The sequence below is a fragment of the Schistocerca nitens genome, chromosome 3 (genome assembly GCF_023898315.1).
Source record: "Schistocerca nitens isolate TAMUIC-IGC-003100 chromosome 3, iqSchNite1.1, whole genome shotgun sequence".
NCBI classification, from domain to species: Eukaryota; Metazoa; Arthropoda; class Insecta; order Orthoptera; family Acrididae; genus Schistocerca; species Schistocerca nitens.
The window spans coordinates 845,330,156-845,343,832 of NC_064616.1; the positions used below are offsets into that span (position 1 = coordinate 845,330,156).

At 40.8% G+C, this 13,677-nt stretch overlaps 1 protein-coding gene across 3 annotated transcripts in view; it reads right to left on the bottom strand.

The window, feature by feature from the left end:
- Positions 1 to 5,684: 5,684 nt before the first annotated feature.
- LOC126249785 (organic cation transporter protein-like) overlaps positions 5,685 to 13,677 on the bottom strand; it is a 263,258-nt gene continuing 255,265 nt past the window's right edge. For all 3 annotated transcript variants that reach the window (XM_049951468.1, XM_049951469.1, XM_049951470.1), the window contains exon 11: positions 5,685 to 6,691. In XM_049951468.1, coding sequence (XP_049807425.1) covers positions 6,530 to 6,691 — 162 coding nt within the window. In that variant the 3' untranslated portion in view covers positions 5,685 to 6,529. The remainder of the gene's footprint in view (positions 6,692 to 13,677) is intronic.

Below are 13,677 nucleotides of genomic sequence, written 5' to 3' on the forward strand. Positions count from 1 at the left end.
AACAAGCAAGTGATACCTGTTATGAAATTCCACACCAGTTCACATCCCCCAACAAATCTCTAGGATGAAAAAACCAAACTTCACCAGTAACACAAGTGATTCTTCCAGTTGGTGTTGGTACCACAAAATGTTTGGTACTAATGCAAAAAAATGTCCTCCATCATGTGCATATCCAAATGTCAATAACAAATGTTAGTGGGCATTCTTGCTTATCATCCATATGAAACACAGCTGACCACAACCAGTGCCCTAAATTGCAGCAACATGGTGATTGTAGCATTCCAACAGACTGTTTATCAATGACCGGAACACTGGTTCCAAATGTCTAGTCAACTCTGGCTCAGAAATTAGTGTTTTTACCATGGCATCTGTGTTTTGAACCAATTTCAGACACACTCCATACATTGACAGCAGCAAACAATATCCACATCAAGATGTATGGCAAATGTGGAATTGCAATACATTTCTGCCCTTCCTTCTGCCCGTTATAGAAGTTCATTCTTCCTGATGTTAGTGGCCTGATTTCCTACTTTTTTTCAAGGTGATGGCTGCCTAGTGAGATTGTCCACTGACAGTTTTCCAGCATTCACATCACCTGCACTAATTCATGATGAGTGTACTGAGCTCACTTTGGATTGCATGAAGATCTCCACAGCATCCTGCACTAAATTGGACAGCACACATGTGCTTCTGATACTATATCCATGAAAGACAATGAATTTTATGCCATCTCCAGAAACACTATTGGTGCTTAACTATTGCATGAATTTCTTGCTCTGATAGACCCTGCCAAAGTATGTAAAAAACATTCACACTCAGCACAGCACCACTTAGAAACAATGCCTGGACAGCCTATCTTCTCCTGTACCTGTTGCCTGCTATTAGATAAATCCAAAATAGCATAACAGGCAATGCGCAAAATGTTATCAGAGGGCACTGTATCCATGTCAGAGAGTGACGGGGCATCGCCATTCTGGATAGCAAAAAAGGAAGATGGCACATGGAGGTTATGTGGTGACTACAGGGTTCTAAATATTCGTACTATACCAGACCATTACCTGGTCCCAATATCACAGACTTCAACTGCACACTTTGTGATGCATCTGCATTCAGCATCTTTGATTGTGCCGAGGTGTTCTCCCAAATTCCCGTGGCCAAAGACTATTCCAGTACAACCTTATGCCCTGTGGGTTACATAACACCACAAAAACATGACAGAGGTTTATGCATGATGATTTATGAGACCTCTCATTCATCTTCTGCTATGTTGATTACATTTTGATCTTTTCCAAATCCCTGCAAAGTCATTTTCAGAATCTTCATCAGTTCGTTCACAGTCATGAGTATTATAGTGCTGTCATCAATCCTGAGAAGTGCATGTTCTCCAGACCTGAAGTTTCCTTTTTGGGCTACAAGATTTGCCGTCCTGGCCTAGTCCACTGCAGGAAAAGGTTTCTGCCATTCAAGATATGCCATGCCCCACTACATGCAAAGAAACCCGACAATTCATCAGAATGATAAATTAGTATCGTTGTCACATACCAGCCATAACAGTGACACAACAGCTTCTTGATCGACTTCTCAAGGCCAAAAATACCTCCAGCAACATGCAGGTCCCATGGTATGTGGAAGCAGCAGCAGCGTTCGAAAATCTAAAAACAGCACTGTCTGAGGCTACATCGCTTGCATGTCCAAATGTCCAAAGCCTCAGGTGCCAATCAGGTTTTTTGTTGATGCTGGTCAGGCAGCAGTGGGTGTGGCGGTACAACAAAAAGTACACAGTTTATAGCAAACCTTAGCATTCTTCTCCAAGCATCTGAAAGAAGCACAAACAAAATGGAGAGCCATGGACGGAGAACTGCTGGCCATGTACCTTGCTGTCAAACACTTCCAAACTATAGTAGAAGGTCAATGCTTTGCAATATTTTCTGATCATTGGTTTCTCATGTCCATTCTCCGAAGGCCAACAGAACACACCTCATCACATCAAGTGAGAGATGCAGACTTCATGGCTCAATTCACAACCAACATTCACCACATCAAAGGCAAAGATAAAACTGTCATTGACTGCCTCTGGTGAGTGGTGGCTGGCAGGTATTGTTATGGGTGGACTGGGCAAAGACTGCAGATAGCCAGTGCATAGACACCTTATTCAACAGTACACCCACAGTGCAAACTCTGCCTCACTTTGTCTGGTGCATGTACCAGTTGATGGTTCCTCATATGAAATGTGGGGTGACAGTGGTGGCTACCAATTACATCTGCTTATCCTGCAAAAAAACCATTATGAGGTCTTCAATGCAATCCACAACATGTCACATTCCAGTATCAAGGCATCGTTCAAATTAGTGACAAGCAAGGTTGTCAGGCCTGGGGTTGAAAAGGATAGTCATACATTGGCTCATTCCTACCTTGCATGCCAATGAAACAAAATCTCATGGCATGTTCATGCCATTACTCAGGTCTTCCCTGTACCATTGGCATGCTTTGCCCATATCCACTTAGACCTGGTATGCTCATTACCACACATGACAGTCAGTGTTACCTCCTAACCATTGTTGATCATTACACCAGGTGGCCCAAGGCCACACCTCTCACTAACATCGCCACTGAATCTCTTACCACAGCACTGATCAACATATGGTTTTCTCACTGTGGCATTTCTCTCACCATCAAAATTTACCATGACCATCAGTTTGAAGCATTGCTATTCAACCACCCACTCAACTTGTGTGGTACCCATTGTGTTCATATCACAAGCTATCATCCTGTTAGCAACAGCACATCTAAACGCATCCATCGGTCACTCAAATCTGTCATCATGTGCCGCAAAGAGTCATGAACTGATAGTCTGCTCTGGGTACTGTTTGGCCTACAGGCAGCATTAAATGATGATTTGTCCTGTTCTCCAGCACACCTACTACTCTTTGGTGAACAACTGCAGGTGCCAGGTGACTTCATTGCACCTTCACCAGTACAGATTCCCAGGGACCAGCTGAACTTTATTAACAAATTGGAGCAACACATCATTTGTCTACAGCCATGCAAACCACAATGCCATGGTCAATGTGATCAGTTCATCTTCAAAGAACTACATACATCAATGCATATATGGCTGCGTGGTGATGTGGTTTGGCTGCCTCTCATTTCCCCATACTCTGGTCCATATGAAATGCTCTCAAGGGGTCCTAACACTTTCCTTAACCACAAGGGAGCAGGCACTGAGACAGTATCAATAGAAAGACTCAAACCTGCCTCATTGTTCCTCCCTGAGATGAACTACCATGCAACCCACCTGTGCTGACACCTGCACCAAATGCTCCTGCAGCCACACCTACTGCACCACTATTCACTTGCACTGGCAGACAAATAAAATGCAAATTCCCATCAATTCCTTGTGCACCAGGCTATCATGTGCACAGTAAGGAAGGGGAGGGATGGCTTCACTCTCCGAAACTCCAATGGCAACGACTCCCTCTGTGCCAACTTATGCCCAGGTGCTCACAAGAGCTCTCCTGTTCCCACCTCTGTCAAGAAATGGACCATCCATGCCTCCACACAAGTGGCCTGCCACAGGCGTGAGTTGGTCACCTCCCACAAAGTCCTTGAGGAGAATAGAAGTCAGGTGAGGCACAATGTGCCACTGATCCAAGCTGTAGCCACTACAACTATTAAAGTGAGGGGAGGTCCTGTGGTGACCACTATACCAACAAATTTATTAACTTTAGTGAAATGACTGTGTACAAACTTATTGGAGATATATTCATTGCTTCTTTAATATGTTCTGAGTGTATATGTATCTGTATTCCCCACAAGTGTTTTGATGCTTAACAAATTACTTGCTGCACTACATGACAATATTGTTCATTTGTGGTTGAGATACCTCATAAATCCCGTTCATTATCTTCTACATCATCAACTGGTTTAGTTGTAATGGACTTTCAGAATGTTAAAAACTCATTATATATACTTTCTCATGACACAGAAAGAACAAGACAACATACATATAATACAAAATGGACAACAAATACAGCCAGTGGACAATGCTAAGTCCTTGGTTGTGAACAGGAAACATGAGGGATAATTAGCCCCTGGGAAAAAAACAATCACTCATAAGATATGCATTATTGTTCATTCAAGACATTCTTGCAGGAATCTGTTTGAGAAACAACAGTTTTTTTTACAATGAGTTCTCAGTATATCTTCCCAATTATATGTTTCATGAAGGGACCACTCACTTTTCAAAACTAGTAGTTCATATCGTACAAGGCCAAACCATTACTTCCATAGTAATCAGACAAACTTTATCCTTTTGCTCAAAGAATTAAACTATGCTCATATGAAAATTTTCAATGCTCTACCTAGGGACATCAAAAGTCTTGCTCTTGAAACACTAAAATTCAAGGGAAAATTGAAAGAATGCCTGTTGAAAAATTCATTCTACCCAACAGTGAATTTTTAGCATAACTGAGCACGTATGCTGTCCTATTCAGTGCAAGCATAAACAGAAATTATTTTTTCTAGTAAAAGGTATGCTGTATTGATTTTCGAATATTATTCTACTACTAATATGATTGTCTCATAGTGTATGTCTAAATATTAATTCTGATGCCTTCTTGTATTATGTACCTTACTTATTTTCTTGTCTTATGATGTAACATTAGTTGATATGGGCATTATCGTGAATTTACAATATTATGCTCTACTTTATCCATATTATAATTTTACGAAAAATTCATGGTTATAAATATTGTAAAAATGCTGTCTCATTCCACATCCTAGCAGGTCTAATGCTGTTGGGATCAATGGAACTCTCAATAAAAGAAAATAAAAACTATCATGTTGCCTCATAGCATGAAACTGCTTCACAAGTAACTAGAACTGTACACAGTCAGTTATAAACTACTAAAATTCATAACTTAGAGAAAGTTGGCCTCTTACAGTCATTGTGGTGGGTTAAACTGGATTTTTACTCTAACTGGAGGCCATACTACTGAGAGAACCCTTTTTAATCTACACAGCTTGCCAGCTTTGTAAATATACTACAGCGTTTAATGGATCTCATCAATTTTTAACAGGCATTGAGGTATTAAATTCCAGAGTGGTGTGCCTCATGCGAAGGTAGCTGTAATTTTTCCAAGATATACGCTATTTTATTGATAGTAAGATGTGTGCACAGAAGGAAGCTATTGTGGCAGTTCTGCTCACACTATCAGATGCTATATAAAATGTATGAATATCTCAATGATTGAGTGGATGCTACACATGCACATGTACACACATGCATACATTTCTCTACACACAGCAAACTTTTATTTTTTAACCATGTAGGTACTGTTTTACTACATTATCCTTACACACTATATTTTGGCTCTTTGGTAATCCTTACATTGACATTTTTGTTTTTCCTAATCACACATGTGATATAAATAAAATACTTAATTTTATTGATTGTTTACTGTTATTGCACCTAAGCATTGTTTTTTCTACCTTCTGTTATATTGTAATCATTAATGGATTCATTAAAATTCTATTCTAGACATAAATTTACACAAAACCCCTCATATTGCATCTACCAAGCGTCATATTTAGGTAAATCTACACAAGTCAGATAGATGACTAAACCAACTGGTAGTATGAACTAAATGAACTGGAAATTCACTGTAGGCAAATTCTGTAATAAAGATAAGGTCAGTACAGCAATTATCATGATTCATGAGTGCTTTCTTAATTCATTTGGAATGAAAAAAATAGCAAAAATTGACAATACTTAAAGGTACATCACACAATCTTCTGGAAATCACATTTGAGGATGCAAAGTACTTTTCTTTTGTAGTAAAGTGGCTGAATAGTCTTTTAATATACTACTATTACGTTTTTCATCTTTCAAAAAATGTGCTGTAACTAACTTACAAATTAACTAACTTACATATTAACTAACTAACTGAGAGTAGGCTTATGATGCATTTTATTTGCTAATTCAAACTGATACACTGTTTCGTATAAAAATTACATATTTTAAAACACATGTACTGTAACAAACTAGTTTTGGCATAGTTGTTAGAGTTAACAGTTGAACTTTCACACTTGTTTGTTCAGATGATCTGTAGCATGAAGTGGTAACTCCAATAAATTCTTGATAACTGATGAATAAATGTAAAACTGTACACTTATAGATTCACACTTGGCACTAACAGGAGACGAGTTTTTCTTGTATCATTCAAACTCAACTGTAGTAACTCACAATCTCTCTACGCAGCATTATATTTTCTTTGCAGCCACAATAAATAATGAGAAAAGGCCGAAAATACTAAAATGCTGCATGTATTCATTTAATCCTGATATTTCTCTCTTACACTAATACTATGCATTATATAAATAGTTGGATCACAGCAGATGATACCATATGTATGTGAACTATGAAATATATTTTAACATGGCACATGATCTATGGCTTAAATCATTTATCACAAAATGTTAATTTCTTTATTATGAAGTGAGTGTACATGTAGCAAAGTAACCAAATGCACTAAACCACTGTGTTTGGTTCAGAACGTCCAATATCTTCAGCTTCATGAATAGTATCTGGTAGACGTGTATTTTTTGTTTCTGGGAAAATAAGTGCTAGAAGGCCTGATGCTAGTGCCATTGCTCCAAAAACAGCCACTGGCAGCCACTCTGCATATGCCACCTAGAACGTAAAGTGGAACTCTTGGTTATACTAACTAATTAGGGTTATCACTGGAATTAAACAGAAAATGTTGTCATTGTATATCAGATATCGAAAAAGGAGTAGCTGTCACTCACATTAGATAGTCTACATCTATATCTATATATATACTCTGAAAAATACTAAAGTGCATGCAAAGTGAATGCAAAGCTCCATGTTCTCGCCATGTTGAGACAATTGGGACCAACTGACTACTGTGTGATCCTCTGCCAATGGCATCACTGTAAATGTTTGGGAGAACATGGGGTTATTACACTGTTCTCCAAGCTGTTGTTGACTTTCTTGACCTAGGAGCCACTGCTTTTCATTTAAGTAACTCTTCAGTTGGTCCAGTCATCCCACTGAGGGCGGGGGGGGGGGGGGGGGGGGGGGGGGGGGGGACTGTAGCAGAAACAGAAATCAAACCTGGGTCCTCTACATAGCAGTCAAAATACACTGACCACTGAGCTATGGATGTGTACCTGAGATGTGTGGTTGAGGGTATTTTCTACTGTACTACTTGTTAGGCCTTTCTCCGCATATCATGTGTGTATGGATTGTATGAAGAATGCTTGCTTAAATCCCTCTATGCCTGCTGTAATTTGTTCTCATCTTCACAGTCTCTATATGAGATTTCTCACTTAATGGTTGTTATTGAAACTTTTTAAGCAGACTGTCATGGAATAGTTGGTGTCCATTATCCAGTATGTGCCAGTTCATGTTTTTCAGTATCTTAGTGATGCTTACTCAGGGCTCAGACAAACCCTAAGCATATGTGGTAGCCTTCTTTAAACGTGTCCCATATACGAGGTGCATTCAAGTTCTAAGGCCTCAGATTTTTTTCCTAATTAACTACTCACCCGAAATTGATGAAACTGGCGTTACTTCTCGACGTAATCACCCTGCAGACATACACATTTTTCACAACGCTGACGCCATGATTCCATGGCAGCGGCGAAGGCTTCTTTAGGAGTCTGTTTTGACCACTGGAAAATCGCTGAGGCAATAGCAGCATGGCTGGGGAATGTGCGGCCACGGAGAGTGTGAGTACCAGGCGTGAGTCGTGCTTCGGTAGCTCAGATGGTAGAGCACTTGCCCGCGAAAGGCAAAGGTCCCGAGTTCGAGTCTCGGTCGGGCACACAGTTTTAATCTGCCAGGAAGTTTCATATCAGCGCACACTCCGCTGCAGAGTGAAAATCTCATTCTGGAAACATCCCCCAGGCTGTGGCTAAACCATGTCTCCGCAATATCCTTTCTTTCGGGAGTGCTAGTTCTGCAAGGTTCGCAGGAGAGCTTCTGTAAAGTTTGGAAGGTAGGAGACGAGGTACTGGCAGAAGTAAAGCTGTGAGTACCGAGCGTGAGTCGTGCTTCAGTAGCTCAGGTGGTAGAGCACTTGCCCGCGAAAGGCAAAGGTCTCGAGTTCGAGTCTCGGTCGGGCACACAGTTTTAATCTGCCAGGAAGTTTCAGTGTCTTTCATTGTTGGAAAAAGCCAAAAGTCACTAGGAGCCAGGTCAAGTGAGTAGGGAGCATGAGGAATCACTTCAAAGTTGATATCACGAAGAAACTGTTGCGTAACGTTAGCTCGATGTGCGGGTGCATTGTCTTGGTGAAACAGCACACACGCAGCCCTTCCCGGATGTGTTGCAGTGCAGGAAGGAATTTGTTCTTCAAAACATTTTCGTAGGATGCACCTGTTACTGTAGTGCCCTTTGGAATGCAATGGGTAAGGATTATGCCCTCGCTGTCCCAGAACATGGGCACCATCATTTTTTCAGCACTGGCGGTTACCTGAAATTTTTTTGGTGGCGGTGAATCTGTGTGCTTCCATTGAGCTGACTGGCGCTTTGTTTCTGGATTGAAAAATGGCATCCACGTCTCATCCATTGTCACAACCGACGAAAAGAAAGTCCCATTAATGCTGTTGTTGCACGTCAACATTGCTTGGCAACATGCCACACGGGCAGCCATGTGGTCGTCTGTCAGCATTCGTGGCACCCACCTGGATGACACTTTTCACATTTTCAAGTCGTCATGCAGGATTGCGTGCACAGAACCCACAGAAATGCCAACTCTGGAGGCGATCTGTTCAACAGTCATTCAGCGATCCCCCAAAACAATTCTCTCCACTTTCTCGATCATGTCGTCAGACCGGCTTGTGCGAGCCTGAGGTTGTTTCGGTTTGTTGTCACACGATGTTCTGCCTTCATTAAACTGTCGCACCCACGAACGCACTTTCGACACATCCATAACTCCATCACCACATGTCTCCTTCAACTGTCAATGAATTTCAATTGGTTTCACACCACGCAAATTCAGAAAACGAATGATTGCACGCTGTTCAAGTAAGGAAAACGTCGCCATTTTAAGTATTTAAAACAGTTCTCATTCTCGCCACTGGCGGTAAAATTCCATCTGCTGTACGGTGCTGCCATCTCTGGGACATATTGACAATGAACGTGGCCTCATTTTAAAACAATGTGCATGTTTCTATCTCTTTCAAGTCCGGAGAAAAGAAATCGGAGGCCTTAGAACTTGACTGCACCTCGTACTCCAATAGTCCTATTTAGTATGAGCCACACAGACTTAAGCAATATTCTAGGATGGGCCACACAAGTGCTCTGTAAGCAACCTTCTTTGTAGACAGGTTACATTTCTCCTTTGTTGACTGGTTACATTTTCCCAGTATCCTACCAATGAACCAAAGTCTACCACCTCCTTTACATATGACTGAGCCTATATACTGATCAGCCAAAACAGTGGCAACACATAGTGGCATGGAAGCAATGAGGTCTTGGTAGAGTGCTGGAGGGAGTTGGCACCACATCTTCTCACAAAAGTCACTAAATTCCTATATATTTTGAGGAGGGAGACAATGAGCTCTTATACCAAATTCAATCACACCCCAGATGTGTTCAATCGGGTTCAGATCTGGCAACTTGGGGCACGAGCACATCAGTTGGCACTAACCACTGTGTTCCTAGAACCACTCCATGATACTCCTGGCCTTCTGACAAGGAGCATTATTTTGATGAAAAATGTTTCAGCATAATGACAAGTGCTGGCACGATGATGAGAAACAGAAGAGCAGAGAAGGCTATGAGAAGATGTCAGCCAATAGTATGCTGACTAGGATGACACCAAGACAGGAGTGGCATCTATGAAGAGAATGTAAGTGCTGCACTGCCTAGCCATGGGCACAGTGGAAGAAAAGCCGTCATACAGACACTACAGTGACTTATGAACTGTTTTGTTTTGCATGCACTGAAATTGTATACACCAAAGGGCATAGATTATCTGCCTGTCACCATTTGCTTGTGACACACCTTTGTGAATATGCAAAGTTAAGTATTGTCAGTTTAACTTACTGTAATAAACTCCATTAACATGATTTGCTTGAATTGTTGTCTAGTGATCTGAGAAAACAGCTTCCTAGGCACCCTATATTAGACAAGTGGGCAGGATACTACATTGGCGATGAGTCATAAGAAGAACCCAGAGCCTGGCAGCCATGGAATTTTCTTGTGTGTTTTGCTCTCTTGCCTTTTCTTTGCAGGGTGTTTACTTGCTTCAACAGTCTCTTATCATATTTATGCTAATCAGCATTTTCAGGTGGGCATTGCAGAAATTTTCTTTGCTTTTTTTGCTTGCCTTGTCTGTTTCTTGCATTTTTGTCTTCCAACATGCCCACCCCAATTATCCCACCCTGTGCTCATGCGCCACAGTTCCCAGCATTAGATGCAATGCAGCTAATGCAGATGTTTCAATTTCAAAGCTAGCAAATATCCTTGCAGCTAAACATGGTACAGCAGCTCCTGGTGAACCAAACTACTAATGCAGCTCAAGCAACACCTACTGCAACTCAAACTGCTGTACCACTTTTTCACCAGTTTCGTGAACAAAAAGAGGAATGGCTCAAGTGGTTGCAACAGTTTTAAGCCCATTTACTTGCTCACAATAAACCAGGTACTGTCAAAAGCCATTACTTTCTCTCAACAGTAGGAAGTGCAATGTTTAGGCTCCTACACAAATTGTTCCCTAATGCCACTCCAAGTGAACTTTTGTATGATCAGGTTGTAGATTTGCTAGCTAACTATTACAACCAACAAGTCAATGAGTAGTAGCAATGTATCAATTCTTTAATTGTAAAGAACGGTCAGACCAAACTTAGAATGAGTGGGTAACAGATTTTCAGGGTATGATGAGAAAATGCAAATTCAGATGTGCTTGTAATGTTTTATATTCAGATGCTAGTTGCATGATGTGATCTTGTACAATGTAACTGATGTGAAACTCAGAAAACAGATTCTGAAACAGTCCAATCCATCATTTCAGCAAGTAGTGCAAATACTAGATCAGTATGATTCAGATGCCCCGTCGGCTGATAAATTTGAATAGCCAGCAATTTGTTGGGTTGAGTGCCTTGTCTGCAACTAGTCCATTTGGCAGTGGCAGTTTGCACTCACCACACCAGGTAAACAACTCTCCACGCTGCGTAAGCAGCTTGCTAAAGAGGCAGCTACACAGGTGAACAGAATTAAGTCATACGCTCAGTGTTACAGCACAAACGCCAAGACTGCCCCTGCCGACAAGCACAGTGTTACGCTTGTGGCAAGAAAGGACATGTACAATCTGTATATTTACACCAGAACAAACAGAAGAATTTGGCCCACTCACAAAACTATAGTCACAAAGCCCATGTCATTAATGCATTATATTCAAAGTCTGCAACAGGTATTAGCAAAACTAGCAAGCAAGCAGTTTCATCAGTGCTACGCCAATCCAACAAATTTTTTGTTCATTTGCTTCTTTGTTGGAAATTTGTGAAATTTCAGTTGGACACAGGTGCCTCTCTTACATTGCAGAATTATCACACATATCATATGTTAGGCTCCACATGCCTGTCTAAAATTAGCACACACCTGATGGCTTATAATGGACAAGACATTCCTATTCTCAGAAAATGTACTATGCTTGCCATTTATTGCTCGCATGTGTGAACAGTGACTTTTATGGAGCTACAATTACGTGATTGTGAGAACATATTTGGTCTTGATTCATTTTATTTGTTTGGCTTTAACATTCAGGACAATGTGTTGTCTGTGTCTGCATTCCATGCAAAAGACAGTGTAGCTAGCTTACTGCAAGAATTAGCAGAACTCTTTCCTAAAGGTTTTGGTAAGGCTAACAATTTTGTTACACATATTACTCTGACAGACAATCCTCAGTCAAAATTTTGCAGGGCAAGAACTGGTCCCATTGCATTATGGGACAAAGTCACTGCTTAACTTAAAGAGTTGCAAGATGGCGGAGTTATTGCACCCATACAAGCTAGTCCACTGGTTTTGCTCCCCAAACCTTCAGGTCTGGATCCTACTTTTCAAAAATTGATTTGCGCGATACATATCTTCAAATACAGCTCAATGAAGAATCTCAAAGTGTGTGTAGTGAATACTTACTTGGGCTTGTTTAAATATTTGCGTTTGCCTTTTGGTAGTGCTTCTGCACCTGCCATTTTTCAGCAGTATTTGGAACAGCTGGCTGCACAAGTACCAAACTGTTCAAACTATTTGGACGATATAATAGTAGCAAGCTGAACACCTGAAGATCATATTGCAAATTTGCATGCTTTGTTTCATGTGTTATGTGATGCAGGACTAAAGTGTAGACTGGACAAGTGCAATTTTTTTTAAACCTGAGTTGCAGTATCTTGGTCATGTCATAAACAGTCAAGGTGTACATCCTCTTTAGTTGCATTTATCAGCCATTGCCAATTCCCTGAAATGTCACTGAATTGCAGTCAGTCTTAGGGAAAATGAACTATTGTATTCAGTTCACACCGAATGCTGCAGAAATCGCAGCTCCATTGCATCGCTTGCATTGCAAGAATGTCCCTTTCGTTTGGACAGGTGAGTGCCAAGTAACTTTTCAAACACCTAAAGATATATTGCTCAGTGATTGATGCTTAGTTCACTTTGAACCTGACAAGCCAGTTTTAGTTCAAGTTGATGCTTCCTCTTACATAATCAGTGCAGTACTTTTGCACAGAATTGGTGATAAAGACAGGCCTATCACTTTTGCATCAAAAGTATTGTCCAAGTTCAGTGTAACTATTCACAAATTGAGAAAGAGGTTTTGGTTACTGTGTATGGCATCACCAAATTCCACCACTATTTGTATGGCAGAAAATTCTACTTAGTAATGGATCACAAGCCTTTGCAGTCCTTGTCTCACCTGACAAAACCAGTTACTGTATGAACTGCCCAAAAATTGCAAAGATGGGCTTTGTTGTTGTCTCAATACCAGTACGAGATTGTGTATTGTCCAACAGCTCAACATGGTAATGCATATGCACTTTCATGTCTTTTGATTGGCCCTGATACAGACTGACACTTCTGCTGCATCTTGTTATCACATCAATGCTCAGGATTCTTAATTGCTTCAGTCTTTTCTGCTGAATTGTAAGAAAATTGTACAGGCCACAGAAGCTGATTCAGGTTTGAACATTTTGCTAACATACATTCATACATCACGGCCTCGTTCCTTGCATACAATAAAGAACTCTCTAGTGCACTGGTACTTTGCATGTTGGCATAGCCTCACTGTACAGAAAGATGTGATTCTTCTTCAGAATGATAGTGGACAGTCATGTGTGTTGATCCCTATAGCTTTGAAAAAAAGCAGTGTTGCAGTTACTTCACCAAGGACACTGGAGGATTGCTCATATGAATCAATTAGCATGTTGATACTGTAATTGGCAGAGTGTGGATGCCTAAATAAGAACAGATGACGTCACAGTGTCACACATGTGGGGAAAATCAGTCTGCTCTACCACAAAAATTCTCTACTTGGTCTAAGCCACAATCGCCATGGCAACGTGTGCACATACACTTTGCGGGACCTTTTTGGAACACTCATTGGTAGATTATGGTTGACTCATGTAGCAAGTTTCCTTTTCCAGTGCCAATTA